The 27,489-nt window shown below is 46.8% G+C and overlaps 1 protein-coding gene across 1 annotated transcript in view; it reads right to left on the bottom strand.

Annotated features, from left to right (window-relative positions):
* VOPP1 (VOPP1 WW domain binding protein) overlaps positions 1–27,489 on the bottom strand; it is a 96,046-nt gene that overhangs the window by 31,173 nt on the left and 37,384 nt on the right. Inside the window, exon 2 of the mRNA XM_039462076.2 lies at positions 14,654–14,712. Within this exon, the coding sequence (XP_039318010.1) occupies positions 14,654–14,712 (59 nt within the window). The remainder of the gene's footprint in view (positions 1–14,653; positions 14,713–27,489) is intronic.

Here is a 27,489-nt window from a genome sequence, read left to right as displayed (position 1 = left end):
GAATCCACCCAACTGTTCAGTGACTGACCTTTTCCTCCAACCTGCCCGGGCAAAGGCCCCAGGGCACATGCCTTCCATGACCATGGGCACGCTTCCTTGGGCAGAATCCAAGGCCAGCCCCAGTAGGCTGATTCCTGACTCACACAGCCAGTCTCCCTTTCCAATGTCCAAAGGGACTCGCACGTTCTCCCAAGACAGAAAACGATGACTAGCTGGCACAGTTGTGGTTTCTCTTCATTGGGAAGAATCCCAGTTTACTCTCATTTCTACACTTACTGGAGCTTCTGGCAGGATCAACCTTTTTAACAACTGTGACATAGCCAAAACGTTCCATCAGAACTTCTGAGCTCTTCTCAGTAAGTTCTGTCTTTCCTTGCTATACCGGCACAGTACAGTCTCAGACCCAAATAGGACCTTAGGCTTATCCATAAAAAGGGTAAACTTTTACAATTTGGCCCATTGCCTTTACCCTGTCAAGAGCCTTTGGATCCTCATTCTGTCACTCAAGGCATTCACTATTCCTTCCTGGGACCCAGGATGGCTGAAGACTGCCTCTCTATGACGATAAACACACATGACGTAGCAGAGCCACATCCAATAATCACAGTCGGGTCAGGGAGAAATGAGACTGGGGCCTGAAAATGAAGAGAAATCTTTCCATGCTCTAAAGCTGAAATCTAAAACCTGAGACCTTCCCAAAGCCCAGTAGGCTGCCTGGAGAAAGAAAACCAAAGGGAGAGAAAGAAGGTGGCACCATGACGTGAGTCGGGGATCAGGAGCGCACAGAGGAGAGTGAGGTGGGAAGGCGGAGAGAGAGGTGGTGAAGGCTCACGCACTCAGCCCAACCCACAGCCAGACGCTCTCTGCTCAGACGGAGCAGATCAGTGTCAGCGTCAGGATTAAACAAATGGGCAAGTGAATTTTATGGTATGTGAATTACACCTTAATTTAGAAAAGGAGAAGGAGGGAGGGAGAGAGGGCCGGCAGGCTTCCTGTACCTACAATTTGTATATATGATCAACATGGCATGCTTTCCCTACTTTTATTCAAGTCAATGCTAAAGTATTGATGATGAAGTCAATGGTGAATTCCATTAGAGATCTTCCTTCTATGTTGAGATTTTACTAATTATAATTTTATAAATACAGCTATTATATCCATTACAAATCTACGTAACTGGCTTATTTACTCCTCCTGGGTTCAAGCAATTCTCCTGCCTCAATCTCCCGAGTAGCTGGGATTACAGGTGCGCAACCACCACACCCAGCTAATTTTTTATATTTTCAGTAGAGATGGGGTTTTTTGCCATGTTGGCCAGGCTGGTCTCAAACTCCTGACCTCAGGTGATCCACCTGTCTTGGCCTCCAAAAATGCTCAGATTACAGACGTGAGCCACTGTGCCCGTCCACAAGCTTCTCTTTTTTTGAGACAAAGTTTCACTCTTGTTGCCCAGGCTGGAGTGCAGTGGTGTGATCTTGGCTCATTGCAACCTCCACTTCCCGGGTTCAAGCGATTCTCCTGCCTCAGCCTCCCGAGTAGCTGGGACTACAGGCACATGTCACCACACCTGGCTAACTTTGTGTGTGTATTTCTAGTAGAGACGGGGTTTCACCGTTTTATCCAGATGGTCTCGATCTCCTGACCTCATGATCCACCCACCTTGGCCTCCCAAAGTGTTGGGATTACAGGTGTGAGCCACTGCACCTAGCCCAGAGTTTTTAAAACTCCACTCTTGTGTTTCTGGGGTAGAGATTTTCCCTCTTTCTCCTTTCAGTAAATTGCTGATCATTTAAAATTACAGCCAGTGCTCGACTTACGACCACTATTGGTTCCGACAGACTGGTCGTAACACGATTTGGTCGTAAGTTGAGTAGGCTATATGTACAGTACTGTGAAATGATGTTATAAAAATCTTTAAGTCATAAGAGATGGTAGTGCTGCCGGAAGCTGGTCCACACTGCCGTACGTCCAGCTGGGCAACGTTTGCGTTGCCAGACGCGGAGCAGTCGTGGCTAGCGATTGTGGTCATAAAGCCAAATGGTCGTAAGTTGCGTAGGTCGTAAGTCGATCAAAACCTGTATTTATATTCAACCCTATCCTGAAAAACAATCCTTCTAGTTTCTGGTTGACTAAATATAAGGTGAAAAAAACAAATCCTGGCCCATATGTCTCTTTCAGAGACACAGTTATTACCAGAAACCACCTTCTCTGAAAGGTGTTTTTCATTTTCCATACAAAAGAGAAAAACAGAAGTCTGCCTATGATCTCACAGTGAGATCCCATCTCTATAAAAAATCTTTAAAATTAGCCAGACGTGGCAGCACAAGCCTGAAGTCCTAGCAACTCGAAGGCTGAGGTGAGAGGATCGCTTGAGCCAAGGAGTTTGAGGCTGCAGTGAGCTAGGAATGCACCACTGTGCTCCAGCCTAGGTGACAGAGCAAGACCCTCTCTCAAATGTATTACCAATTTTAATTTGATAATAAATTTCCTATCACTGACATCACACAGGCATGATAAATGCTAAAGGAATGAGCTGAGTTTGGCAATGAGATCGGGAAGGGAGAAAGATTCTAGTACCTAAAAAATCTGGACACTTCAACACTGAGGTTCACACCTGGCTTACCTTCTCAGCTTTATTTTTACTTGTCACTGTTTGTTAAGTCTGCTCAGGCTGTTATAACAAAATACCACAGCTTGGGTAACTTATAAACAATAGAAATTGATTGCTCATAGTTCTGGAGGCTGGGATGCCCAGGATCAAGGCCCAGCAGATTCGGTATCCAGTCAGGGTTCCCTACTTCATGAATGACATCTTGCTGCTGTGTCCTCACAGGGCAGAAGAGGGCAGGGCAGCTCCCTGCAACCTCCTGTCATCCCATTCACGTGGACAGAGCCCTCTTGACTTAACCGCCTCCCAAAGGCCCCACCTCTTAATAATAGTACACTGAGTATTAGGTTCCACCGTATGAATTTTGGAAGGACACACATTCAGACTATAGCAGCTGGTTAGTTGTTATGCAAATGCTCAGAACTCTAAGTCTGCACTCCAGCTCTGGACTACAGCCTGCCCTCTGCCACCTCTGCCACAAAAGTGAATTCCTCACTGGCTCCATTTCCTGTGTATTCTGCAAGAACTCCAAACTCCACATGCACACAGCTGACATTCTCTACCCAGTCTTCTTCGGAATCTTTCCCGGAACCTAACCTTTTCATGGTCTCTCTCTCTCTGTCTTCCCAACCAGAAACCTTTGATTTATTCGACTCTTTTTCCCTCCACACGGACTCTTCTGTGAGATGCTTTTTGCGCCCATCGCCTGTTCCTCAGCCCTGCTTCTACAGGAGGAGTCGGACTCTGCCTTGCCTTTGCTACAGCCACAGCCTCCTCCCCTGCTAAACACCAGTGGACGGTGTCGCCATACTGTTCCCGGACCAAACGGAGGGTCAGGCTGCTATTTCTCATGGCCCAATAACAAGATGCTGATGAACAGACAAGGAAGAGAGTTTTTATTTTTGCAACCGGTTACTGGTAGAAGGCCTGGAAATTATTGACAGACCAACTCAAAATTACAAAGTTTTCCAGGGCTTATATACCTTCTAAGCTATATGTCTATATGTAAGTGTGCATTCATCTAAAGATATACATGATTAACTTCTTTTAATCTATAACTAAGGTCTGAGTCCCCAAGACCTTCCTCTGGAGCCTCAGTTAATGCACTTAATCTAAGTGGGTGCAGGTGCTGGGATGATCACCCTTAATATGCCTCCTGCTAAATCACGGAGGTTTGGGGAGTTCCTTCAGACCCCCGATAAACTTGTTTGTGGAGGCCTGGGGAGCTTCTTCAGACCCACAATAAAGCTTGTTTAATCCTAAACCGGTCCTGTTAAGAATGCCTTCATTATTTTGTCATGCTTTAAGGCCCAGAAAAGGCCTAGGCAAAACTTTTGGTGGGCTTTTGTTACATTCCAGCCTTCATATATGGGCACTGACTTGTTTTAGTTTTTAATATTTAACTTAAGCTCGCAGTCAGTACTGAAATACTTGTTACGGAGGCCTGTGTTAGTGGGACCTGGCCTGCCACAATGCTGTGTGCAGAAGGGAGCCTCATCCCCTCAGAAGGCATTCAAGACCCTTCTCGCTGGGCTTCTCCCTCCTTTTTCTATCTCATCTCCTGCCATCTACCAGGCACCCTGCACTCCAGCCCCACGATTCCCCACCGCACCCTGCACCTTCGTGTTCCCATGCCTGCACACCTCCCACATCCTCTGCCTCCTCCCCCTGCTTCAAAGATCAGCCCTGTGAGGTCTCTCCCAGCACCATCCCCTGCCGTCCCCCCATCCGTCCTACTCCTCCCTTGGCAGGTCCCCCATTTCTACAGTTCTCACCGTGTGCAATATTGTGGTTAACTGTTAGAGGCTTCTGTCTTCCATACCAGACATGCACTTAAGAGCAACCTATGCATAGCCCAGTTACCCACCTTGGTTCCAGAACCTTGTAAAGGTTTTGACTTAAACAGAAGGGACGCAGCAGCAGAAAGGCAACTTAGCAAAGATGGCAACAATACATTAATTAATAAGAACTCAAAAGCACACAAAGGACATTAATTAAAATGTTAACACAGAGCTGGTGGGGACAGTTTGAAACCAGTTCTCCCAGACAATGATGACCTATTATCATGATGACCCTCAGTGACAGCAGTCAGACAGTATTTATTAGAATATCAAATAAGCAGAAGCTTTGATTCAGCAATTCAGTTTCTGCAAATCCACCCCATGTAATACCGCCAGCATTAAAATATATGAAACATCATACCAAATGGAATTTTTAAAGACTATAAATAGCCTCATGTCTGTTCAAATATGTTCTTGCTACCAAGTGAATTATTAAAACTTTGTTTATAAGCACAGCTTAAAATTTTAGAATTTTTTTTTTTTTGAGACGGAGTTTCGCTCTTGTTACCCAGGCTGGAGTGCAATGGTGCGATCTCGGCTCACCGCAGCCTCCGCCTCCTGGGTTCAAGCAATCAATTCTCCTGCCTCAGCCTCCTGAGTAGCTGGGATTACAGGCACGTGCCACCATGCTCAGCTAATTTTTCGTATTTTTAGTAGAGACGGGGTTTCGCCATGTTGACCAGGATGGTCTCGACCTCTTGACCTCGTGATCCACCCGCCTCGGCCTCCCAAAGTGCTGGGATTACAGGCTTGAGCCACCGCGCCCGGCCCCACCCTGGATGCCCCAAATCACTAAGCTAAAGGGAAAAATCAAGCTGAAACGGCTCAGGGCAAACCTGCCTCCCATTCTGTTCAAAGTCATCCCTCTGCTCACTGACATAGATGCATATTCTGATTGCCTCCTTCGGAAAGGCTGATCGGAAACTCAAAAGAATGCAACCCCTTGTCCCTCACCTGTGACCTGGAAGCCCCCTCCCTGCTTCAAGTTGTCCCTGCCTTTCTGGATGAACCAATGTACTTCTTACAGATATTGATATTTCACATCTCCCTAAAATGTATAAAACCAAGCTGTGCCCCGACCACATTGGGCACGTGTTGTCAGGGCTTCCTGAGGCTGTGACATGGGTGCACATCTTCAACCTTGGCAAAACAAACTTTCTAAATTAACTGAGACCTGTCTCAGATTTTCTGGGTCTACAAGAATTACAGATGAAGAACTGAGAACCTTCAATAGTTTAAAAAAAAAAAAAAAAAAGGCACTAACTGTATAAATGAATGATGAGTTGTCCCTAGGAAATATTCTGCTACTATCAAAAAGAATGGTGTGGGGGACTTCGTATACTGATTTAGAAGCATATTCACAATATATAATTAAAAGAAATAAAGTTGAGCCAGGCGCAGTGGCTCACACCTATAATCCCAATACTTTGGGAGGCTGAGGTGGGTGGATCACTTGAGGTCAGGAGTTCGGGACCAGCCTGGTCAACATGGTGAAGCCCCATCTCTACTAAAACTACAAAAATTAACTGGGCATCATGGCATGTGCCTGTAATTCCAGCCACCTGGGAGCCTGAGGCAGGAGAATCGCTTGAACCTGTAAGGTGGAGGCTTCAGTGAGCCAAGATCATGCCACTGCACTCCAGCCTGGGTGACACAGTGACACTCTGTCTCTAAATAAATAAATAAATAAAGTTCAAATATATACAGAAGATCACATTTTTGGGGTCTAAAGCTCTTAAGCAGAAGATCACAAGTGATAGATTTCTCCCTGTTATAGAGAAGGCGTCTCCCACTTACACCAGGAATCTTCACTGATAAATCCAACAAGAACCAAGAGAAAAGAAATTCTGCTCTTGACTATCTGCCCCCTCCTGGCTGCAACCCGAACGGTGTGCTCCATCTCCTGATGGCAGAATGGTGAGGGTCTGCAGCAGGCACATGAAGCACTCAGCTGGGGAAACGCCCCTGCCCCCACTGCCCAGTGCCACGGAGAGCTCCGCGAAGGAGTCCAGCTGACTTCGCACAGAGGGGCCTCCCCATCAGGCTCAGAGTCTGCCCGCAGAGCCATGAAGGGCACATGCTGTTCAGAGGGGACCTTGTGTCCAGGGAGCCTGGGACTGACCCTGGCACCCGCACCCCTAGCAGGCAGATAAAGCGGCCCACCAGGTGCTGGCTCCACCAACCTTGTCTCTGGATCTTGATTTGACACCTGTGAACAGCACTTCACCCACTCACAGCATTAATTATTCACGGCAGAGAAATGAACCCAGAGGCAGCCCACAGCACGGGGTAATGTAAGCACTTTAAAAGAAGCTTCACACTCCAATGGGAGACGTGGGAATAGGGCCTCAAAGCAGCCCGGTCAAAATCAATAGTGCTGGCAGGAATGGGTCCTGCCTCCTGCTGGATAAGCACTGGACCCTGTGCTCCTGGGACAGACCCTGCCTCCCCCGTCACTAACTTCCCTACACACCGGCTACCTCCCGCTTTAGTGGTGCTCTGCAAATTACAGGTACTCAGTAATGCACGACACTGATGATCATATTCCTTAATTCTGTTTCATGGATCCTATCTTCCCCTTATCCAGCAGTTTGACAACAAGCAGCCATCCATATGTTCCCCTCCACGCCCTCCTTTGAGCTTCACAGGGTGTGAATTCCCTATCATCTCAGCGGAGTTGACCTCCGAGAAGCTTCTCCACATTCTTTCCTTCAATGGTACTTAGAGCTGAACAAAAAACTAAAATAAGTGAGCAAACAGAAGACCCAGAACCCAAACGCCCTGCAGCTCTGCCCCATCCATGCAGCAGCCAGAGATGTGACCCAGGCATGCAAAAGACCTCTGAGGATGCTGCAGGCCCAGCGAGACGTCGTATCTCCTGGTGTCAGCTGCCATGTCCGTAAAACTAGAGGGAGACGGTCTTAAGGTTTCTTGGCATTCTATGAGAATGGAGGTAAGTAAAGAACCACCTTTGGGGCCAAATCTTTTCGTCCTGCCAGCTCTTCAAAGGGCCAAGTGTTATTTTCCTTTTAAATCATGGTGTCCAGTCAAGAGTACTAAACCATCTCTAACCCAGCCTCAATTTTCTGGAGGACAGCAGATTCATTTCAGTTCATAATAACAAGAAACTTCCACATCTAAATCGTCAGCTCTCTCTGGCTTTTTAAAGTCACATGAAAAAAAGTCATCGTCTGAAGTCCAGGTAACTGTCAGAAAGCACCTGACATGTCTAAGGAGCCATGAGATCCGGCCCAGTGAGGCACGGCTCCCGGACCCACCCCAGTGCCTGACTGGGAGCAGCGCCCTTTCTCACGCTGTCACACCAGTCCCAAGACCTGCAGAAGACGGAAGACTCACTGGCTTGGCAGGAGACACAAGGTGGTCGCTTCGTACTTGGCAAGCAGGCTGGACCCTTAATGAGCTAACATCCATCTCCCATTTGTCGCTTGTCTCTGCTACAACACACGCGCCTGCTCAGTCATTCATGTTTTATTCTCTAGGCTACAAATCATTCCCAGCAGCCAGCCAGAGTGTTACGGAATAAGCGGGATGAGGCCTTGAAGATGACCTAGCACAGGAAACTGGGGCCCAGGGAGGTTGAACATTTGCCCAAGATCACACAGCAACTTGATGGCACAGCTGGGCTAGAGAAGAACTTTTGAATTCCAGCCCCTAAAATATGTTCCATCCCCAAAGAATGCTTTCGGACTCACTCCTTCTGTCTCCACTCCTCCACCATTTGTCTCCATTACTAAAGGTATACTGTACTGAGTGCCTTCTACGGGCCAAACCCTGCATTAGCACAAAAGATATAAACATCAGCAAGACAGGCTCCCAGTATAGGGAGGAGGCACACAGATGTTTTATTTCAGCCACAGTAAGTCCTGTGAAGGACCATGGTATCCATGTCCCGAAGAGGGGTATGGTCTGCAGAGACGGACCCTCATCACCAGCGCTCCGGGGACGACACCACAGCGTGCTTAGACAAGCACTCCCCAGATGTCAGCCACTGCATTCCCAGGCTGTGTGTCTGGCAGAGTCAGTGTCTCAGCTAGTCTGGGACAACTGAGGGCCACTCTCTGCTCTGTCCTGCTGCAGAGGCAGACGCAAAGAAGTGAGCAGGTCTTGGCTGTCCTTGTGGTGAGCTGGGGCCACACGGTGCTGCTGGAATGGGCTCTGCCTCCTGCTGGATAAGCCCTGGACCCTGTGTGACAAACGTGCACCTCTGTCAGCTGTGGAGGAGCCTCTCGAGGTCCCTGTCCACACTCTGGCATACAGGCACACTGCGTCACCTTCAGCCTGCTGCTGCCTCCCAGGCCACCACCTCTCTGCTCTTCCACAGGCCATGTCCTCTCATGGGTGGTGGCTGTGAGACGGGTTGCCTCTGGGGAGCTGAGGAGTACCTGGGCTGGAAATCTCAGTGGAGAGGGAAATCTCAGCAAAGAGGGTGACATTCCTCATAACCACTGCTCCTGACCAAAGAGGAGTGCACTGCTCACAAAGGGATGGTGGTGTCCACTCAGGTGTGGAGGAAGGACCAGGTAACCTCTGGAAGATACTGAAGATGTGCTGGGAAAGGCTGCCTCCCAGAGCATCACCAAGAGCATGGCCGGCAGCGAGGTGAGCTTGTCCCCTGGGGCAGAGGTCCCCAGGTAAAGTCAGGGGACCCATCAGCCACCTCTGGACACAGAACCCCCGGTCTTCTCCAAGGTCTATGTTAAAATCTGCCAAATGAAACTGCAAATATTAGGGAGACTGCAGGCATTACAAACAGTGACTGAGTCCGTACTCTGCACCTCACATGCACAGCAGTGTTTATACTGCACGGCAAGCCAGTGCACCAGGCACCATGACCACACCTCCTTTACAGAGAACTGAAGCCGCAGGCTGAACAGTGCCTGGGGCTACCTCCTCCCATGCCTCTCCACCTTGCTGCACCACAGGAGCAGCAGGCACAGACTCTGTGACAGGCAGGAGCTCCCTGTCGCCTGATGCGGGAGGACTCAGTGCTCCCTGCAGCCACCTGGATGTCAGACTGAGCTCCCAGACGTGGACCCGTGTCCAGACTCTTCTCTGAAAAATGCCGCCACCTCAGTCGGCAGCACTTTCGGGACTGGGAGGGTAGTGTGCAGCTTTGCGGCTTTGGATCCTGCAGGACATGCTCCTCGGTCGCCTCCCACGTTTATCTTCTCATCTTTGGGCTCCAGGAAGCTCACACAGTGGCCCCTGTTTCAGGCCACGCTGCCTAAGGAGCTGAGGGAGCAAGGCCCGAGCAGAACCGTGACTCGAGGAGAGAATGCAAGCCACGGGCCGGGACTGCTGAGGCTGCACAGCCACCTGCTACTTTCCAACCACACGCTGCTAAGAGGAGACACCTAGTAAGTCCTGACCCAAAGCACAGAGAGGCACATTTTAATTCAGAGCTCTTGGAAGGGCAGCTTGCAACAGGAAAGGCAGGCAGTGAAGGAAAGTGGAAGGGAAAAAGAAACATTATTGGAGGGAATAGGAATGTACTGCTTTTCTGTTCAGATCCCAAAGGGTCTTTTTCTTCAAAAAGGAGTATATCTTGTTTACACATGTAATACAGAGTCTCCCACACCAATAATGGAAAAATAGCAAATTAAGGAAATGAAACAAACCTTGATGCAGGGCTAGGGTAGAAAGACAGATCATTTAGCACAAAGAAATCAGGACAGGTGAGAATAATTTTGAATGTCTAGGTAGCAACAGCGGAAACCCTACATTTCATTAAAAGAGATCAGTCTCTGTTAGCTTACTAAGTGGCATGCTGGAATGAAACGCAGGGACAGGCAGAGTGGGGAGGAGGCAGCTGCCTTCTGGGATTTCTGGCGAGATAGAATGAAATCAGATTATCAAATATACAAGTAAAATCTCTAAAACAAGTTTGCAACCTAGGCGTTCCCTCCCCAATGCATTCCGCATGATGAGTTACACTCACGAAACAGAGGTGTTATTTGAAATATATTTTCCACAGAGGAAAGGAAAAAAACCACCTCTAACAAAATAGGACGCCACCCTGAGTCAACATATCTGTAAGGAATAATCTATTTTGGAGAATCTTAGATAAAGCACTTTACTCAGATGAAATTAAACGTAGAATATGTGTACATTTTACATGACATCCTCTATAATTTAAGATTTTTTTGAGACAGACTTTCACTTTGTAGCCCAAGCTGGGGTGCAGCAGCATGATCTTGGCTCACTGCAACATCCACCTCTGGGGCTCAAGCAATTCTCATGCCTCAGCCTCCTCTGTAGCTGGGACTACAGGCTCGTGCCACTATGCCCAGCTAATCTTTTGTGTGTATATTTTAGTAGAGATGGGGTTTCATCATGTTGCCCACGGTGGTCTCAAACTCCTGAGCTCAGGAGATCTGCCCATCTCAGCCTCCCAAAAGGGCGGATTACAGGCGTGAGCCACTACACTCGGCCAATTTTAAGGTTTTTTTAAAGATGTTTCAGAAATGACCAGTCAGTCTCACATGACTGTACCACCGCTGCCTGAGGCCCAGGTACCCTCCCTGTCCTGCACACCGCAACGCACAACAACTGACGTGGTGGCCCTCCATAGACACCTGCATCTGGAATGAATGAAGTGCAGCCATCACCATCCCCAGGACAACACCCTGCACACTGGCCATGTGTCCAGAGGCCAGGCCAGCCGTAGTGTGCAACGGCAGCTCGCCAGCCTCCACTGCATCCCGCCCAAGCCCCCGGCAGAAGGGCGAGCCTGGGCTGGATATGAGTCTCCTGTACCTGCACTGCCTTCTGCACCAAGGTGGCAGAAACCACAGCGGGCTCCAGCGATCAACAGTCACGTACCCTCAAGGTTAACTCTGGGGCAGCTGTGCCTCCTGCAGGCTAAGCGCTGCCAGTGGGGGTGTAGCTACCGTCTCTTGCCTGCAGCAGACCTCTCCTGAAGCAAGAGAAGCTTGGATGGAGTGGAATACAGCTAAGCAATTTCTACTCATTCTCCTTGAAGAAAAATGCTTCATGACCCCAACCTGAAGGGCAGTGGAGAAAACAGCTTTGGAGAAGACAGCTTTTGAGCATCAGATCTCTGGACCGGTTAGGGCACTGGACAAGCTACCACACGTGTGCCAGCTGCTCTTTCTCCTTGGCATCACACTGGGTTCACTGCTGTATCAGGACACTGCCGTCCCTCGCATGTGCAGGGAAGCGGCACACTGAGTCTGTAGCACTCATCTCACGAGCATATGTGAGAGAGGTGAGCTGGCCTTGGGTTTGTTCTGTTTTTACAACTTCTGCACTGGCCATATACAGGCCCCGTGCCTCAAACCCAGCAGGTTTTACAGACGAAGCAGCTGCTGAGATCACAGAGCCGATAAACAACACAGTGGAGGGATGGGAAGGCTGCTTCTATACAGAGGTGGGGACCGCACCACGTGGGGAATGTGCTCCATGCTACTGCATGGGCCACTTTAAAACGGTTCATTCTTTTCTCTGAATTTCACCTCAATTAAATAAAAAAGTAACAGGGCAAATATGTGAACTCTGCACAAACATGATGACATACATCAGGTGCCACGCACTGGGCCACGCGGCAGGGTCACAGAATGCAGAGCCCACGGCCCCATCCCAAAGCACTCGCCGCGTGGTGCAGTTCGCTGGTGGTGTCAGCACTCTCTCAGAGCCAAAACAGGGAGGGAGGAACAACCTCTTATGGGGAGTTTGAGTCAGAAGAGGCTCAGAGAACTGGGAAACAACCAAAGGTCCCCTGCGTGGGTGGGCGTTGCTGACCGAATGGTGGGCGCTGCAAGGAAACGCATCCGCTCACCATCGAGGATGGCCGCTGTCAGGCACTATCCTATGCCTTGCGGCGGAGTCAAGTATTTATAACTTGTTGCCCTCGTGAGACTCACAATAGAGAAGGAAGATAAAGCCAGACACTCTCTTCAAAGTCTACTGTTGAAAGGACCTTGTTCCTGATGGTTTTAAGCAAAAAAGTGACATGAAAATTTGGAAAGAAGTGAGAACTGGATGGGAGAAGAGGCTGAAAGGAGACCAGTTAGCAAGTTTCTGCAGTGGTTTAGAGGGGCATTCTTGGATCTGGATGTGAGTGAGGACACTAGGAACCAAGGGGAGAAACAGAAAGACCAGAGGCGGACCGAGAAGACCCGTGGGGGGGGGTGGGGCTTCCTGGCACCATGAGGTCAGAAGACCTTAATTCACGTACTGGACACAGGACAATGCTGGGCCTGGAGTAGGTGCTTAATAACTGTTACCTGCTGTTATTCCCATGCTGAGCTTCGTGTTCTAACAGTGACTTGGCTTTTCCATTTTTCTGGACAGTGCACCTAGGGGGCTCTGGATCCTTCTCCCCCCCATTGGAATAGAAAAGCAGGAAAGAAAACTGAGCCACAGGCCTGAGTGACAAGAGCAGGGCTTGTCTTTGTGTTTCCTGGCTCCAGCTCAATGTAAAATACTTTCCAAATATGCAGGGAACAAGTGAATTAATAAAGAACAAATGAACAAGTCAATACAAGAACAGCAGTGACCTCTGACGCCCAAGCTCTGACAAAGCTCATCTATAAAACAACTGGAGAAATAGGTTTTCAAGGCAGCGCACAAAGGAGGAGGCCCAAGGTCCACGTTTGCACAAGAAGCTGAACAAGGAAATAAAGTGTACTGATGAAAATTCATTATGCCAAGAAGACCCAAAATATTTTCTCTTCCTGTTATCCCATTTCCATTTCTCTTCAATCTGACAACTCTGTAATTAGAGCCCAAGTCCTTACACTGCTGCTTTATTTTCCAAGTGGGGTCTGCCTTTCTGCAGCTGCAGAGGCTTCCTGCCAGGGCCCCCACGCCACAGGGCATATTGACTCCTGCTTGTCAGTATAAAACCAAGACAAGGAACATGGCCAGCTTCCCCGTGCTCCACCCCCACTGACAGATGGACAGCCTTCCCGTCCTACACTGGGCTCCTCAAGAATGACAAGGAACAGGCTGGGCAAGGTGGCTTACACCTCTAATCCCAGCACTTTGGGAGGCCAAGGTGGGCGGATCGCTTGAGGTCAGGAGTCGAGACCAGCCTGGCCAACATGGTGAAACCCCATTTCTACTAAAAATACAAAATTAGCTGGGTGTGATGGTACATGCCTGTATTCTCAGCTACTTGGGAGGCTGAGGCATGACAATCGATTGAACCCAGAGGCGGGGCTGCAGTGAGCAGAGATCGCGCCACTACACTCTAGCCTGGTGACAGAGTAAGACTCCACCTCAAAAAAGAAAAATAATAATAATGACAGGTAAGAGAAAGGTATGTTCTGACAGATTAAAAAATAACCCTTTCTGCTATTATTATACATCTCCTATCCAATTACCCTATATGCTAGAATAGACAGTGTTTCTGCTGGACTACAATTATATGCCTGAAGAATCTCAGGTTTTACAAAATTCAATACTAAAAATAAGAGAGTATTTGGGAAATTTTGTTTAGGGCATTCCACTCAATACCTAAGGAACTTCAAAACAGAATCAAAAACAGGAACTGAAAACCTGGAGAGTTAATGTGGCCACTGAGGTGGGTAGCTCCACGGGGCTGGTGGCTTCCACGGTAGATATTACAAACACACGAAAACCACAGGGAGAAAACGCAGCCATGCCCTCATTACAGCAAGACTGGCAGACAGTGAGGGGGCCCCAGAAAGCATATAACCCACTCTGAGCTGAGAGGCTGTGATGGCAGCTCTCTGGGGAGGAGGCCTCAGAGACGGGCGATCATTGTGACTTCCTACACACGGGCACAGACACCCCATGACAGTCACAGACGCGCACACATACACCATCACAGTGGCTCTGCTGAGGTCCTAAGTCTACTCCTGGAATCCCTGCTTTCTTTGCCTAGGAAAATGTGTACAAGTTAACATAACGTTTGCCTTCCACAGACATGTCACCCCCATTTTCCCCTCACAGGTGAGCTCACCTGCATCACAGAACAGGGCACAGGATTTCAGGTTGTCCTCAGCGTAACTGGTCTGAGTGGGCCGGACACCGGGGTGAGGTCACTTGCTCATCCCCCAGCGAGGCAGGCCTGGCACCACAGTAGAGGCTGGGCCACACCGGGCTTTCCCTATCCCACACCCAGACCTTTAGCAAGACAATTCCCAGAGAAAAGTACCGCCACAGAATGAAACCACAGAAAAGTGCAAATACTTACATATAATAAGTTGGATACAGTCCTTCAAAATACCAGCAATGCTTTTTGGCTTCTGTGCACTGCAAATAGAAGCAAGAAAAACTTTGTTAGTGCTCAGGAATCTGCATCTTGTTGAGAAGGTCTCACAAAGGCAGCAAAGAAACATAAGAGGACACAGCTTAACCCACGAAAAGCTGGGATATAAGGGCAGACAATGTATTTGACGTGAGAGTCCTCCCCTTTCTTATGACTTTCTATTTCTTTTTTTTTTTTTTTTTAAGACGGAGTTTCGCTCTTGTTAACCAGGCTGGAGTGCAGTGGTGCGATCTCGGCTCACCGCAACCTCTGCCTCCTGGGTTCAGGCAATTCTCCTGCCTCAGCTTCCTGAGTAGCTGGGATTACAGGCACGTGCCACCATGCTCAGCTAATTTTTTGTATTTTTAGTAGAGACGGGGTTTCACCACGTTGACCAGGAATGGTCTCAATCTCTTGACCTCGTGATCCGGCCACCTCGGCCTCCCAAAGTGCTGGGATTACAGGTGTGAGCCACCACGCCTGGCCATGACTTTCTATTTCTATTCCTTTTTTTTTTCTTCTTCTTTTTGAGGATTGAGACAGAGCCTCCTTCTGTGCCAGGCTGGAGTACAGTGGTGAGATCTTCACTCACTGAAACCTCCAACTCCCTAGTTCAAACGATTCTCCTGCCTCAGCCTCCTGAGTAGGTGGAATTATAGGCACACAGCACCACACCCAGCTAATTTTTGTATTTTTACTAGAGGTGGGTTTTCACCATGTTGGCCAGGATGGTCTCAATCTCCTGACCTCGTGATCGGCCCACCTTGGCCTCCCAAAGTGCTGGGATTGCAGGCGTGAGCCACCATGCCCGGCCGACTTTCTATTTCTTTAAAACATCTATTTTCCAATTATTTTTTTAATAACCTTTCATGAGAGATATGAGCATTTTAATGAAAAGGTAAATTAAAGACAATCTACTGTTTAAAACGTACTTGGCATAATACTTCAGATTACACAAGAATGCTAGAACTAAGGCACTGCAAAGACTTCCACTGCCCCTCAATTTCTGTTTTAGAAAGACATCTCCAATAGCTTTAGCGTTTCTAGATCTGTGTATTTCAGAATATGCTAAAGCCACATTCCGACCAACGTCTGCCAGATGCTGCAAGTCACAGTTCACTTGCCGCCCTCTCTCATGTGCAGGAAGACAAAGGAGGATCAAGGAAAGACAACGGGAGCCTCTCCTGGGCTTTCCAGGTAAGACCAGCTCCAGACAGCCACAGGAAGGGCAGGCAGCGGAGTGTGCACAGGCCTCGGAGCAGGGGCCAGATGCTACCTGGAGGCTCCTACAAACCTCCGGCAAGTGAGGCAGGCCAGCGTCCCCCACTGCTCAGGGAGCTCTTCATGCAGAGATGCTCTGCCTATCTGAACAAGGCCTTTCTAAAATTATTCCATTTGTGCTGTCATTTTTGTTTTAAATTCATAACTTCCTACCTCCATGATCTAGTTTATTGGCCCCCATGTGTAAATAAAACCTTCAAAACCTTATGGTGCTTCCTGCTGGGAAGCAGCAGGAATACTGGCAAAGGCACAGCAAAACAATGCTTTATTTGGGTGAGGCAGGGCCGTCCTGCCCAAAGCCCGTCCTCCAGCCGGAGAATGGCTAGGTCAGCTCCCTCTCAGCCTGCCCGCAGCCCCCGCAGCTGTACAGCAATGCCCTCCTGCCACAACTGGCCTGCAGCTGGAAAGGAGTCAGAGACAGGCCCCACATCTACAGCAGCATGCCATGGGAGAGGTGAGAGCCAACATCAGGCTGGCGACATGTGATGGGTTATGAAAATGGCACGAACCCCTGGATTTTGGAGAGCGTGCTTTGAGACACTCAGAGGCATACTCAGGCAGCCTGGAGTGACCTAGTTTTATTAATGGAAAATGAGTTTAATTCAGCCTAGGTTAGCTCCCGTCCAGTTTAAGAAATGAAGCTCACACAGCTGACGAAATCAATTTATTTTGGCAAGGAAGAGCAATTTCAGGTCTCTGCCCCAAATTGCAATTCATTTCACTAGCGTCTTGTGTGATAAACGGAGAAAGCAGGTCTGCCTTCCATGCGTCACTTTAACGGGTCTTCCTTAATCTCCATCACCACCACCGACGGGCAAACGTTCCTGGAACCTGACACTTAAGTTCCACACGATCAAGAAGTGAGGCCAGGGAACAGGAGAACTCAAGCCCACAGCCCCCTTCCTTCCTGGAGCCTGGCTGCTCCAATGCTGCTCCGCAGAGACAGGCCACAGCCACGCAGCGAAAGCCAAGCGCACGGGCCGGCACTGGACATAAGGAGTGGCTCTGGCCTCCACAGCGGCCTTCTCTGCAATTCCTCTTGGTTAAAGGTTCCCGGATCCAAAGCAGCCACCTGATACTCTAACACCACATCTCCATCACTAATGCAATGTGTTTCAGAAAAAACTTTTTCTTCCAATCAGACAAAATAATGCCACATTTCTGAATGCACATCGTCTCTGGGGTATAGGAATATGAGGAATGCCACTTTACAAATTAAGGCACCAGGGCCCTTGGTGACATTCTTCTTCCGGGTCACATAGCTTCTTTGAGGTGGCAAAATTGACAGTCCCCAGCACCGTATCTTCTGGACTCACCAGAGCTCCCCTGAGGAACTCACTCTGCCCACCTCTAGCAAGAAAGAACAAAAAGGCCTCAGAGAGCCGGTGTGAAATGATCCCCAAGACACGGTGTTAGTGACAAAGCATATGCGGAAACAAAAACATACGTTCAGTACGCCATCCTCGACGCCAAAGGAAACGTGTGTATTTGGCGTGCTTTATACAAAAAGAATCATAGCATGCACACATCAAAACATCACATCCATCCCATAAACATGAACAATTATTAGATATCAATAAATTTTTTAAAAAATCACAGGAAGGATTATTTTTCACATACTGGAGTATGTGAAAATTGATCATAAGGGCCATTCTTGTCATACCTGACTAACAGAGCCAAGGCCAGAGGGGCAAAGCACTGCTCCAAGAAGTCATTCTGGGCAAGCCTAGCTGCCGAAACTGACTGCCGTGACTCTCAGATTAGCTTACCCAGCCCCATCACTCATCAGTGAGAGATTCCCAGCTCCCCAAAACTTCACTAATGCCAAAAACCAACTCTCAAAACAACCCGCAGGCGCGGTGGCTCACGCCTGTAATCCCAGCACTTCAAGAGGCTGAAGAGCAGACCATGAGGTCAAGAAATCAAGATCATCCTGGCTAACACGGTAAAACCCTGTCTCTACTAAAAATATAAAAAATTAGCTGAGCATGGTAGCGCGTGCCCATAGTCCCAGCTAGCTACTCAGGAGGCTGAGGCAGGAGAATCACTTGAACCTGGGAGGCAAGAGGTTGCAGTGAGCCAAGATGGCGCCACTGCACTCCAGCCTGGGTGACAGAGGGAGACTCAGTCTCAAAAAAAAAAAAAAAAAAAAAAAATCTCTGACATTTCTCCTTTTTTACAAAACTTCCAAACTTCTCTTTGTTATTCAGACATACTGAAGAGCACCCAGTCAGTGTGTATGGCCCAGACTGCAATGCTCACTTCCTAAATGAAATGTTTTAAATTTAGAGATCTGTCTCTGTAAAAAACCAATGAAAATGCTTAGCTGTGGAGGATGAGTGGAGTGGAAGAGACAGGGGCAAGAGTAAGATTCTTCTGAGTGTATCTTTTTACACAGTTTGACTTTTGAACTGTTTTTTCATATTCAGACAATAAAGTTAAATAGAAAGTATTCTTTAAAACCACTCTTCTCAGAATGAAAAGATTTACGAAAGACTACCATGGCATGATCACACATGTCCCCTTTAGGCCGGGGGCAACTAAGCAGGGTAGATGCCTGTGACGTCAGTGCTCACAGCGGCTGGCGAGGGCATGCTCCTCCGGGGCCCTCCCCGGTGAAGGGCACCATTTCCATCCTACTCTTCAGCTGGCATTTTTCTGGGATATTCCCTAACTTCATGGCTGCCTACTTGTTGGTTTCTCTTGCTTGGTTACTTGCTAATAACCTTTTGCCATTTCTCACTAAACTACCCAAATAAAATGTATTTTGAAAAACGAAACCCCAGTTTGTTCTTTTACAAAAACTACTCTTAAGAAAATATTAAGGCTACATTTCCTGAAACCAAAAACACCTTTAAACAGAGCTGCCTGGCATTAAAATGTAGTTCCATTCTGTTGCTGTTGAACTTCGTGTGTTTGAAATTTGGTAATATCCTGGAAAGTGTGCCACTATTTTTGGTAGCTGGACTTTTATAGCAGCTTTCTCCTGAGGAATGCCAACATCATAATACACATATATACCATCTCACTATAGTTAATTAATGGCATGATTCCATTTGACAGCCAGGTAACACGAAGAACGCAAAATCACAGGTCTCATTAGTCAACTGAAAAACCGCAAAATGAGGACACACAAGTCCTGATAATTGTGGTTGTTGAGCTTTTCCTTAATAAGTGCTTGCTAACTGAACACCAGGTGTCAGAATCAGCCCTCCCAATCTAGGGGACGCAGCCTTGTGATGGGAATGGAGACCAGGAGGTGGAGAGGCACACACCTGCCCGAGGAACCCAGGGTTGAGAGCCGGGTGCTGCCAAGCTGAAGTCCGCTGAGAAAGGCAGTCTCTGCCTCTCAAGTCCAAAGTCCAAATCCAGCACCAGCACCAGGATTCACGACAAAGCCAGACGGTTGGAGCTGTGGTCAAAGGGGAGTTTGCCAGCGACAAATAAGAGGGATCTTAGCCGGGCACGGTGGCTCACTCCTGTAGTCCCAGCACTTTGGGAGGCCAAGGCAGACGGATCATGAGGTCAGGAGATTGAGGCCATCCTGGCCAACATGGTGAAACCCCATCTCTACTAAACAATTGAAAAAAAAAACAATAGCTGGGCATGGTGGCACAGACCTGTAGTCCCAGCTACTCGGGAGGCTGAGGCAGGAGAATTACTTGAACCCAGGAGAAGAGATCGTGCCACTGCGCTATAGCCGGGGTGACAGTGCAAGAATCAGTCTCAAAAAAAAAAAATAAAAGAGGGATCTCCAGAGTACTCCTGACCACTGGCAGGCATGCAGATGCGGCCGCACAAGCAAGCAGGGGAGGGAGGCGGAAAGAAAGCCCCGCGCTGGGTCACACAGCAGCACAGGAGGTGACGGGCGAAGGGGAACCCACAGGGAACGGAGGAGCCAAAGAACCAGAGCTCCGGGTTCCAGCCCCAACTGCAACCCGCCGGCCACGCCCTGGGTTCCGGCCCCGACTGCCACCCTCTGGCCACGTCACCAACCAGTCTGGTCTGTCTCCCCAATTCTAAGGCAGGAGGGACTCTCTTTCCTGCTTTATGAAGAAACTGAGACGGAATGCATCGCAATGCCTGGCCAGACATCTCTGTCTCTCTGTCTCCTCTGGAACAACCTCCCTCCAAGGCTCATCTTATGTGGTCCTCCAACATCCAAGCAGAAGCAATGCTTCCAAACGTCTTGAGAACAAAGGTTCTAAATATGTAATGCCTTACATGTACAGAATTCAGTTTCCCAAATCTCCCTTAAAAAAAAAAAAAAAAAAAAAGCCTCTCACAAAAAGGAAAAAAAAAATCCTTAAATTGTATGTAAATTAAGGAGGAAAAAAGTGAATTTTTGGGTTTTATTCCCACTCTGAAAAGTCAGTCTACCCATTTTGTAAAGATACTACTACCATGATTTCTTAAGGCTCAACCGTCTGCGGAAACAGAAATTGCGTGTCTGAGGAGAGGCTGACTGCTTCCTGTCACCAGGCAGGCATCCTCTGTGTTCAGGACCCGTCCTGTGCGAGCGCCTGTGGGACATCCTTCCAGTGCACAGCAGAGACAATACACAGAGCCATGCGCTTCGTGAAGAGCTCATGAAAACAGTTTAACCTACAACTTACAGACTATGAACACAGCAGAGGGTGTGCGCTTACAAGAAACCCTTTGGAAGCAACGCCCTTGAGGGGATCTACTGTTCACACTGGAGAGGCCTGAAGGATGTCTCTGCTCAGGGAGGGCTTCTGACACCCAGGGTTCAAAGTCCAGGGTACCTACAGATGTAGGTAAGCCATCCCAAATATAGTTATCCCTATTTAGGCAGGATCTAAATAAGCCCCAGAGAGTAAACCCTTGCTGATCCCCAACAGTAATCCTCATAGTGACATAAATTACTCCTCCATGTGCTCTCAGTGAGGAAGGACGCAGGACGCCACTGATGACAGGTGCTTCTCCCTTTTCTGTCCCAAGCTAAAACAGAGCCGCGCCACAGGCAGCCACAGCTGACTTGGCGGGAACTGAAGCTTGTGACTCCGGGACGTGAAGAAGTGAAAGAGCAGCGCCAAGGATCAAAAACCATGTGGACTTTTCCTAAAATTCCACCTGTTCTGCTTTCAAGTGCAGGCGACAAAGTGAGACCTTTAGATAAACAGCAGACAAACTTGCAAACCAGCAGCTTACTGACAGGACTCGTCTCATGGACCCCTAGAAAGTAAGGATCCTTTTGTTACAAACGGTTTTGGCCGACCGTCTGTCCCGGGCCAAAAGTCCAGGGTTTGCTTCAGGATGGTGGGACGGTCCCCAGAGAAGATCAGCCCAAGGACTCTGTCTTTTTCAAACGGGAGGAGCCCCCTGCTGTGCGTCGCGCTGCCTTCACATTCATCAAAAGCTGAACTTGACACACAGGCAATGAGATCCCAGCTGCTTCCAGCTCCAGCCCAATTAGAGTGGGCTCGCTACACTCCGCACAGGCTGAGAACAAAGGGAGCCTCACGGGCGCTGGCAGGCTTGATGCTCAGGACCAGGGACAGAAGCAAAGGGCAGGGGAAGCCTGCTCAAAGTAGAGCGACAATCTATGCAGGGAATGACAGGCAATTATCTCAAGGTCTCTGAATTTCAATTAATAAATAGGACCGATCATGCTTTAAATTCCTGTCCTGGAATTTCAATCAGTTCCCTAAATGCTAATTACTCAATCCCTGGGTTTACGGGGCATTCTGTTTCTCAGGAATGTCTTAACTCCAAAGAATCTTGATTTTTTTAGAGATGACAGTATGAGGCTTCTCACAAGCACCATTTCTGAGTGGGAAGAAAGCAGATAAACTCGTAAAAAAACAGAAATAAAAGATCCCCCATCTCATAGAAGAAACCACATCTGCAATTTATACACGGCCGACCAGCAAATAACAATCAGAGATGAGGCAACACCAGTATCGTGGAGATTCCAGGGATGCTGGCTGTAAACCATAAACGAATCCCAACTACAGACCCTGGGGAAATTCTGTCAACTCTTGTAGCTGACCCTGAACAGCTGCTTAGCTTTACCTGCTGTGTGTTCAACAGAAGGACAGGGGAGCAGACCACCTCACGGCCCCTCATTCTGGCAGGTAAAAAGCCTCATCCCCAGCAGGTGAAAATTAATCAGTAACCAAACTTAAAAGGCAGCAGCAGAGGAAACTATCCAAATATAATAGGGCCAATTGCTTTAAACAATAAAGACTTTACACAATTTGATAAGAAAAATTCCAACAAAAAAAATAAAACTGATAGAATTTTTCAAAGAAACACAAAAGGCCAAGAAATCTATTTTAAGAAACAACATTCATTAATAATCAAATAAATATAAACTACAACAGAATGGTTTTTACCTATCAAATTGGCATTAAAAAAATCCCATAGTACCTATTGTTGACAAGGGCGTGAGGGAAAAAAAACACATAATTCTGTTGGGAAAATGAAATGTCTCAGGAAGACAATTTTTCAATACGTATCAAAAATCTTTAAAATACACATAACTTTAGCCAGTTTAAACAATTAAGAACAAGTGTTATTTAAAAAACTAAAAATAAGGACAGACGCCATGGCTTATACCTGTAATCCCAGCACTTTGGGAGTCCGAGGCAGGCGGATCACGAGGTCAAGAGATCAAGACCATTCTGGCCAACATGGTGAAACCTCGTCCCTACTTCAAAAAAAAAAAAAAAAAAAACCTAGCTGGGCATGGTGGCCCACGTCTGTAGTCCCAGTTACTTGGGAGGCTGAGGCAGGAGAATTGCCTGAACCCAGGCGGTAGAGACTGCATCGAATCGAGATCTCACCACTGCACTACAGCCTGGGCAACAATGCAAGACTCCACCTCAAAACAAAAAAAAAAAAAAAAAAAAAAAAAAAAAAAAAAAAAAAAAAAAAAAAAAAAAAGAAAGAAAAGAAAAAGAAAAACACTAAAAATAACCAAAAATTTCAAGATGGGTTTTGCTAACAATAAGACATCCAAAAGATGTATTTGTAGACATTTGTAGAATGTAGACAAACATAATTAGGACTATTTTGCTAAAAACAAGTTCAATAAAATATCTAGAATTGTATTTTTTGTTATACATTACAGGAAACAGAAAGTAACATGGAAAGCCATGTACCAAAATAACGACAACTAATTATGTTTTAGTTGGTACTAGAGATGATTGTTTTCCACTATACATTTTGGTAGTCAGTCTCCAAGTTTTCTGTATGGAACTTGAACATTTTATTTTTAAATCTCTATTAAATTTTATTTTAAGATGCAGCCCACTTAGTACCCCAAGAAAGAAGTGGAAAGTGGATAGGAAAAGATATTTAAACCAGCCTGGCCAACGTGGTAAAACGCTGTTTCTACTAAAAATACAAAAATTAGCTGGGCTTGGTGGCGTGCCTGTAATCCCAGCTACTCTGGAGGCTGAGGCAGGAAAATCGCTTGAAGCCAGGAGGTGGAGATTGCAGTGAGCCAAGATTGCACCACTGCACTCCAGCCTGGGCAACAAAAAGAGACTCCGTCTCAAAATAAATAAATAAATAAATAAATAAAAGACATTTAAAATAAGAAAATATAACTGTTAACAAGAAAGAATATTCTCCAGCTAGGAATTAAATAAAAACTAACAGATAAAATTTGTGAAAAATAATATACAAGGCTAGAAAAGGTATATTCAAACAAATACAGGAGTCAGCAATTAAAGCTGTATTCATAGACAGTTTAACGTCATGAAAAATGTTTATTCCACAGTTAATTTAAAACACATTATATATATATATTTAATTTTAACAATGTAAAAATAAACATATTCATAGGAAAAAGAATGTAACAGCATAAGCCTAAATTCACAGTGATATATTTGGATGGTGTGATTTCTTTTTAAAATATCTCTCTACTGAAGCTTCAGTTCTGATGACAGGCTGCTGTGGCAAGAGACAAGGGACAAGAGTCCTCAGGGAGTGCTAAGGACTGGATTCACCACAAGACCCAACACACACCCACGCACTCAGGGGCTCCTACTCATGCCCACTCAACACAAGCGTTCTGAAAACCATGCTTTCTTTTAAAACATAATTATCAATACAAATCAGAATTTATGACACTTGGATCAGGTGATCCAAGTCCCAGCTCAATTTACTGAGGTTTAGTTTATACTCTATAAAATCACCCATCTTCAGGTATAGTTTGATGAGTTTTAGGAAATATATAACTGTGCTGTATAAGACTCTGGGTAAAGATTTTTTATCTTTACCCGCAGTCTTGCCTCTGCTATACGGTTCCATTAAAGAAAATCATACAATTATAGTATCTTCTGTCTGGATTGTATGTTGCTGCATATATCAGCAATTCCTTCCTTTCTAGTTTTGAACAATATTCCACTCTACAAAGATACTACATTTTGTTTATCCATTCATTCACCAGCTCAGGGACACCTGAGTTGATATGGCATTTTGGCTATTATGAATAATGCTGCCATACACATTTGCACACAGGTCCTCGCATGGACAGATGTCTTAATTTCTTGGGTACATACCGAGGAAAGTGGAATAGGTATGTTCCACTCCAAGACCTGGAGTGGAACTGCCAGGTCACATGGTAACACCTATAACTTGCTGAGAGACTGTCAAACTGTTTTCCAAGGGAGCTGCGCTACGTCACACTCCCACCGACAAGGTAAGAGGGCTCCAGGCTCTCCATAGCCTCGCTAACACTTATTCTCTATTTTTTGATATTAGCCATCTGGTACTGTACTGGTATCTCATGGTGATTTTAACTGGTGTTTCCTTAATGACTAATGATGTCGAAACTCCTCATTCCAGCTCAGTCAGAAGGCAAACACAGTAGCTGCCATAAAGGGGAGTGCCTGTGAGCCACTAGGTGCTTTCCATGTGAAATCTCACTTCACGTCATCACAACCCTGAGAGTTAGGTGGTTTACAAATAAGCAAAGTAAGGTCTCAGACAGGCGAATTAACTTGCAAAGGTGACACAGGAGCAAGCGGAAAGTCGGCATCTGACTTCAGGTCTACTGGTTTCCAAAGTCTGCATGCTTTCTGTGGCAATGTCTACAAGCTGCAGTTTCCTGTGTGATCATAATCCATGACCCGCCCTTTGGAATGTCTGTTACATCATTCACATGGAACTGGAATGAGACTTACTGTAGGCATTATTTTGCTGTATAGAAAAAATCTAAAACAACTAAATCCACATGAAAGACCCTATCTCTATGCCCCAAAATAATTTTATGAGTTATTAGGAATTCTACCTTTCGGCATTCCTCAACTCTCAAACTGTCAATTACTGTATCTCCAGGAGCAGAAATCAAACACAAGTGTGCCAGCAGCTTTGCTAAGAAGACTGTCTCTGCAATCAGCACGTCCAGCCCACCATGAAACCGCAAGAGAAAGGAAAGGAGCAAAGTCAAGAGCCCAAGGCCCACCAGGGTGCAAACCATGAAGCATCCTTTCACTCTCAGAAATGACTTTTTAGGTGCCAAAAATACTCAGAGGTGCCATTCCAGGCAAAGAACTACATAAAATAAACGTAAGGCCCGCAGCCAAAAGGGTTCCTGTGACAAATTTTCCAAATGCCACAAAACACCATTCATTCAAAAAACTGACGTCTGAGAGATTTAATTAGAATGGCCTGAAAGCAGGGGTAACAGATGGAAATATCAGTGCTACTGTTATCTGCTGGCAATAAATGAATATAATTAACCTTTGTTATGGGCTCAATTCCACCAAAAGCAATGAACAGGGACCAAACCTTTGAATGCTCTCCTTAAAGGTCTAATCCCAAAAAGTCATCCTTTTATTTTGAGAAGGAGTCTCGTTCTGTCGCCCATGCTGGAATGCAGTGGCGCGATCCTGGTTCACTGCAACCTCCGCCTCCTGGGTTCAAGCAATTCTCCTACCTCAGCCTCCTGAGTAGCTGGCATTACAGGCATGTGCCAACACACCCAGCTAATTATTTTGTATTTTTAGTAGAGGCGCGGTTTTACCCTGTTGGCCAGGCTGGTCTTGAACTCCTGACCTCAGAGGATCCGCCTGCCTCGGCCTCCCAAATTGCTAGGATTACAGGCGTGAGCCACCACACCGGCAAAAATCATCCTTTTTGATGTAATTGAAGAGTGCAAGAGTAACATTATGAAAAAAAGTCAACAGCTCAGCTCTGCCACCTCCTGATCTACAATTCGGACACCCAGCTTTGATTATATCATACGTGACTGAGAAGAATGACAGGCGTGTTGTTTCCAACTGCCACACCCCCAAAATGAGATAACAGATATGTACTGAAAGACTACTCTCCTCCAGTTGGGCGTAAATCTTGGCCATCCAAAAGTCAATCACCACACTTAAGAGAAAGTATCAATTTCTTACCTTTTGCAGACAGAAATATCCAGAAAGATTAATAAGTGGAGCAGCTCCAAGAGCAAAACGCCAAAAAATGGGTAAGGATTTCCTCACTCAGGTTGTGCACTACCCCACCTATTTGACTTCTATTTTAGAAGGGAAGTGTGTTGGATTCTCTGATGACAAATACATTTCTGTAAATCTAGATTCTAACTGTAAAGAGAACAAGAGATTGAAAAGCTGAGATTTGACTAGTGCCTGAATTAATGATGGTGTCATCCACATCCAAAGATGATGTGATTTACTAGAATAACCACACACACCACCTGCGACATGCCTGCTCCTGTGCCTCCACAGTGACCCAACCGTGGTCAGGTCACTGAAGGTCTCTAGGCTTTGGTTCTTTGTCTATAGAACGGAGAGAGGTATTTCTGTCTTGCTTTGAGGGTTACATGCAACCCGCCTGGCACATGCCCACTATTCTTGGAGCCCCCCATTAAGTCGTTACATTCTGTGCCGTGTGGGTTTATTCTAGAGAATCACGGTCCAATAAAGCTCAACCTAAAGATGCAGTTAACATTCTTTACAACCTACTGTCATGTCTCTATGGAGAGTGGGAATATGGAACCTGTGATCCAAAGTGAGTAAGAGAAAAAATAAGAGAAGTTTAGGAGCTGCACTAGTTACAACCACCAGCTTAGAAATGATACCCTGGTGTGGAAAAATAGAGCTCAAAGCAATGTGAGGGAGCCTCCTCCCGTTTCCATGGATGTTTTCATGACTTACGGCACACCCTGTCAGCACTTTCTTCCCAGGAAGGTACTGGGAAGCACTGCCATGGGTACTGCTCTCATTCCTTTGCACGACTCAATTTTCACGCCCCCGCAATTCTGGCAATATGCACTTTCATTAAATCTGGCAGTATCTACCTAGAGTCAAAAAGCTATTTCTTGTGCTTTGAAGTCTTCCTATTTCTTGTCATGAACTGATTTATAGTAGATGTTAAGGGACTAAGCTGTCACAGCAAATTCGAGGACAGAGTCAGTTCCACATGTTGCCCAAAGCAGGATCTGTGTATTGGAAGGTTCTCAGCGACTCTCAGGTGGGGTGCGGGCCTAAGTTAAACCAGAAGGACTGAACATACATGCC

The sequence above is a fragment of the Saimiri boliviensis genome, chromosome 10 (assembly GCF_048565385.1).
Source record: "Saimiri boliviensis isolate mSaiBol1 chromosome 10, mSaiBol1.pri, whole genome shotgun sequence".
Classification (NCBI taxonomy): Eukaryota; Metazoa; Chordata; class Mammalia; order Primates; family Cebidae; genus Saimiri; species Saimiri boliviensis.
The sequence above is the reverse complement of the archived record's forward strand: the minus strand, read 5'-3'. Positions and strand labels throughout refer to the sequence as shown.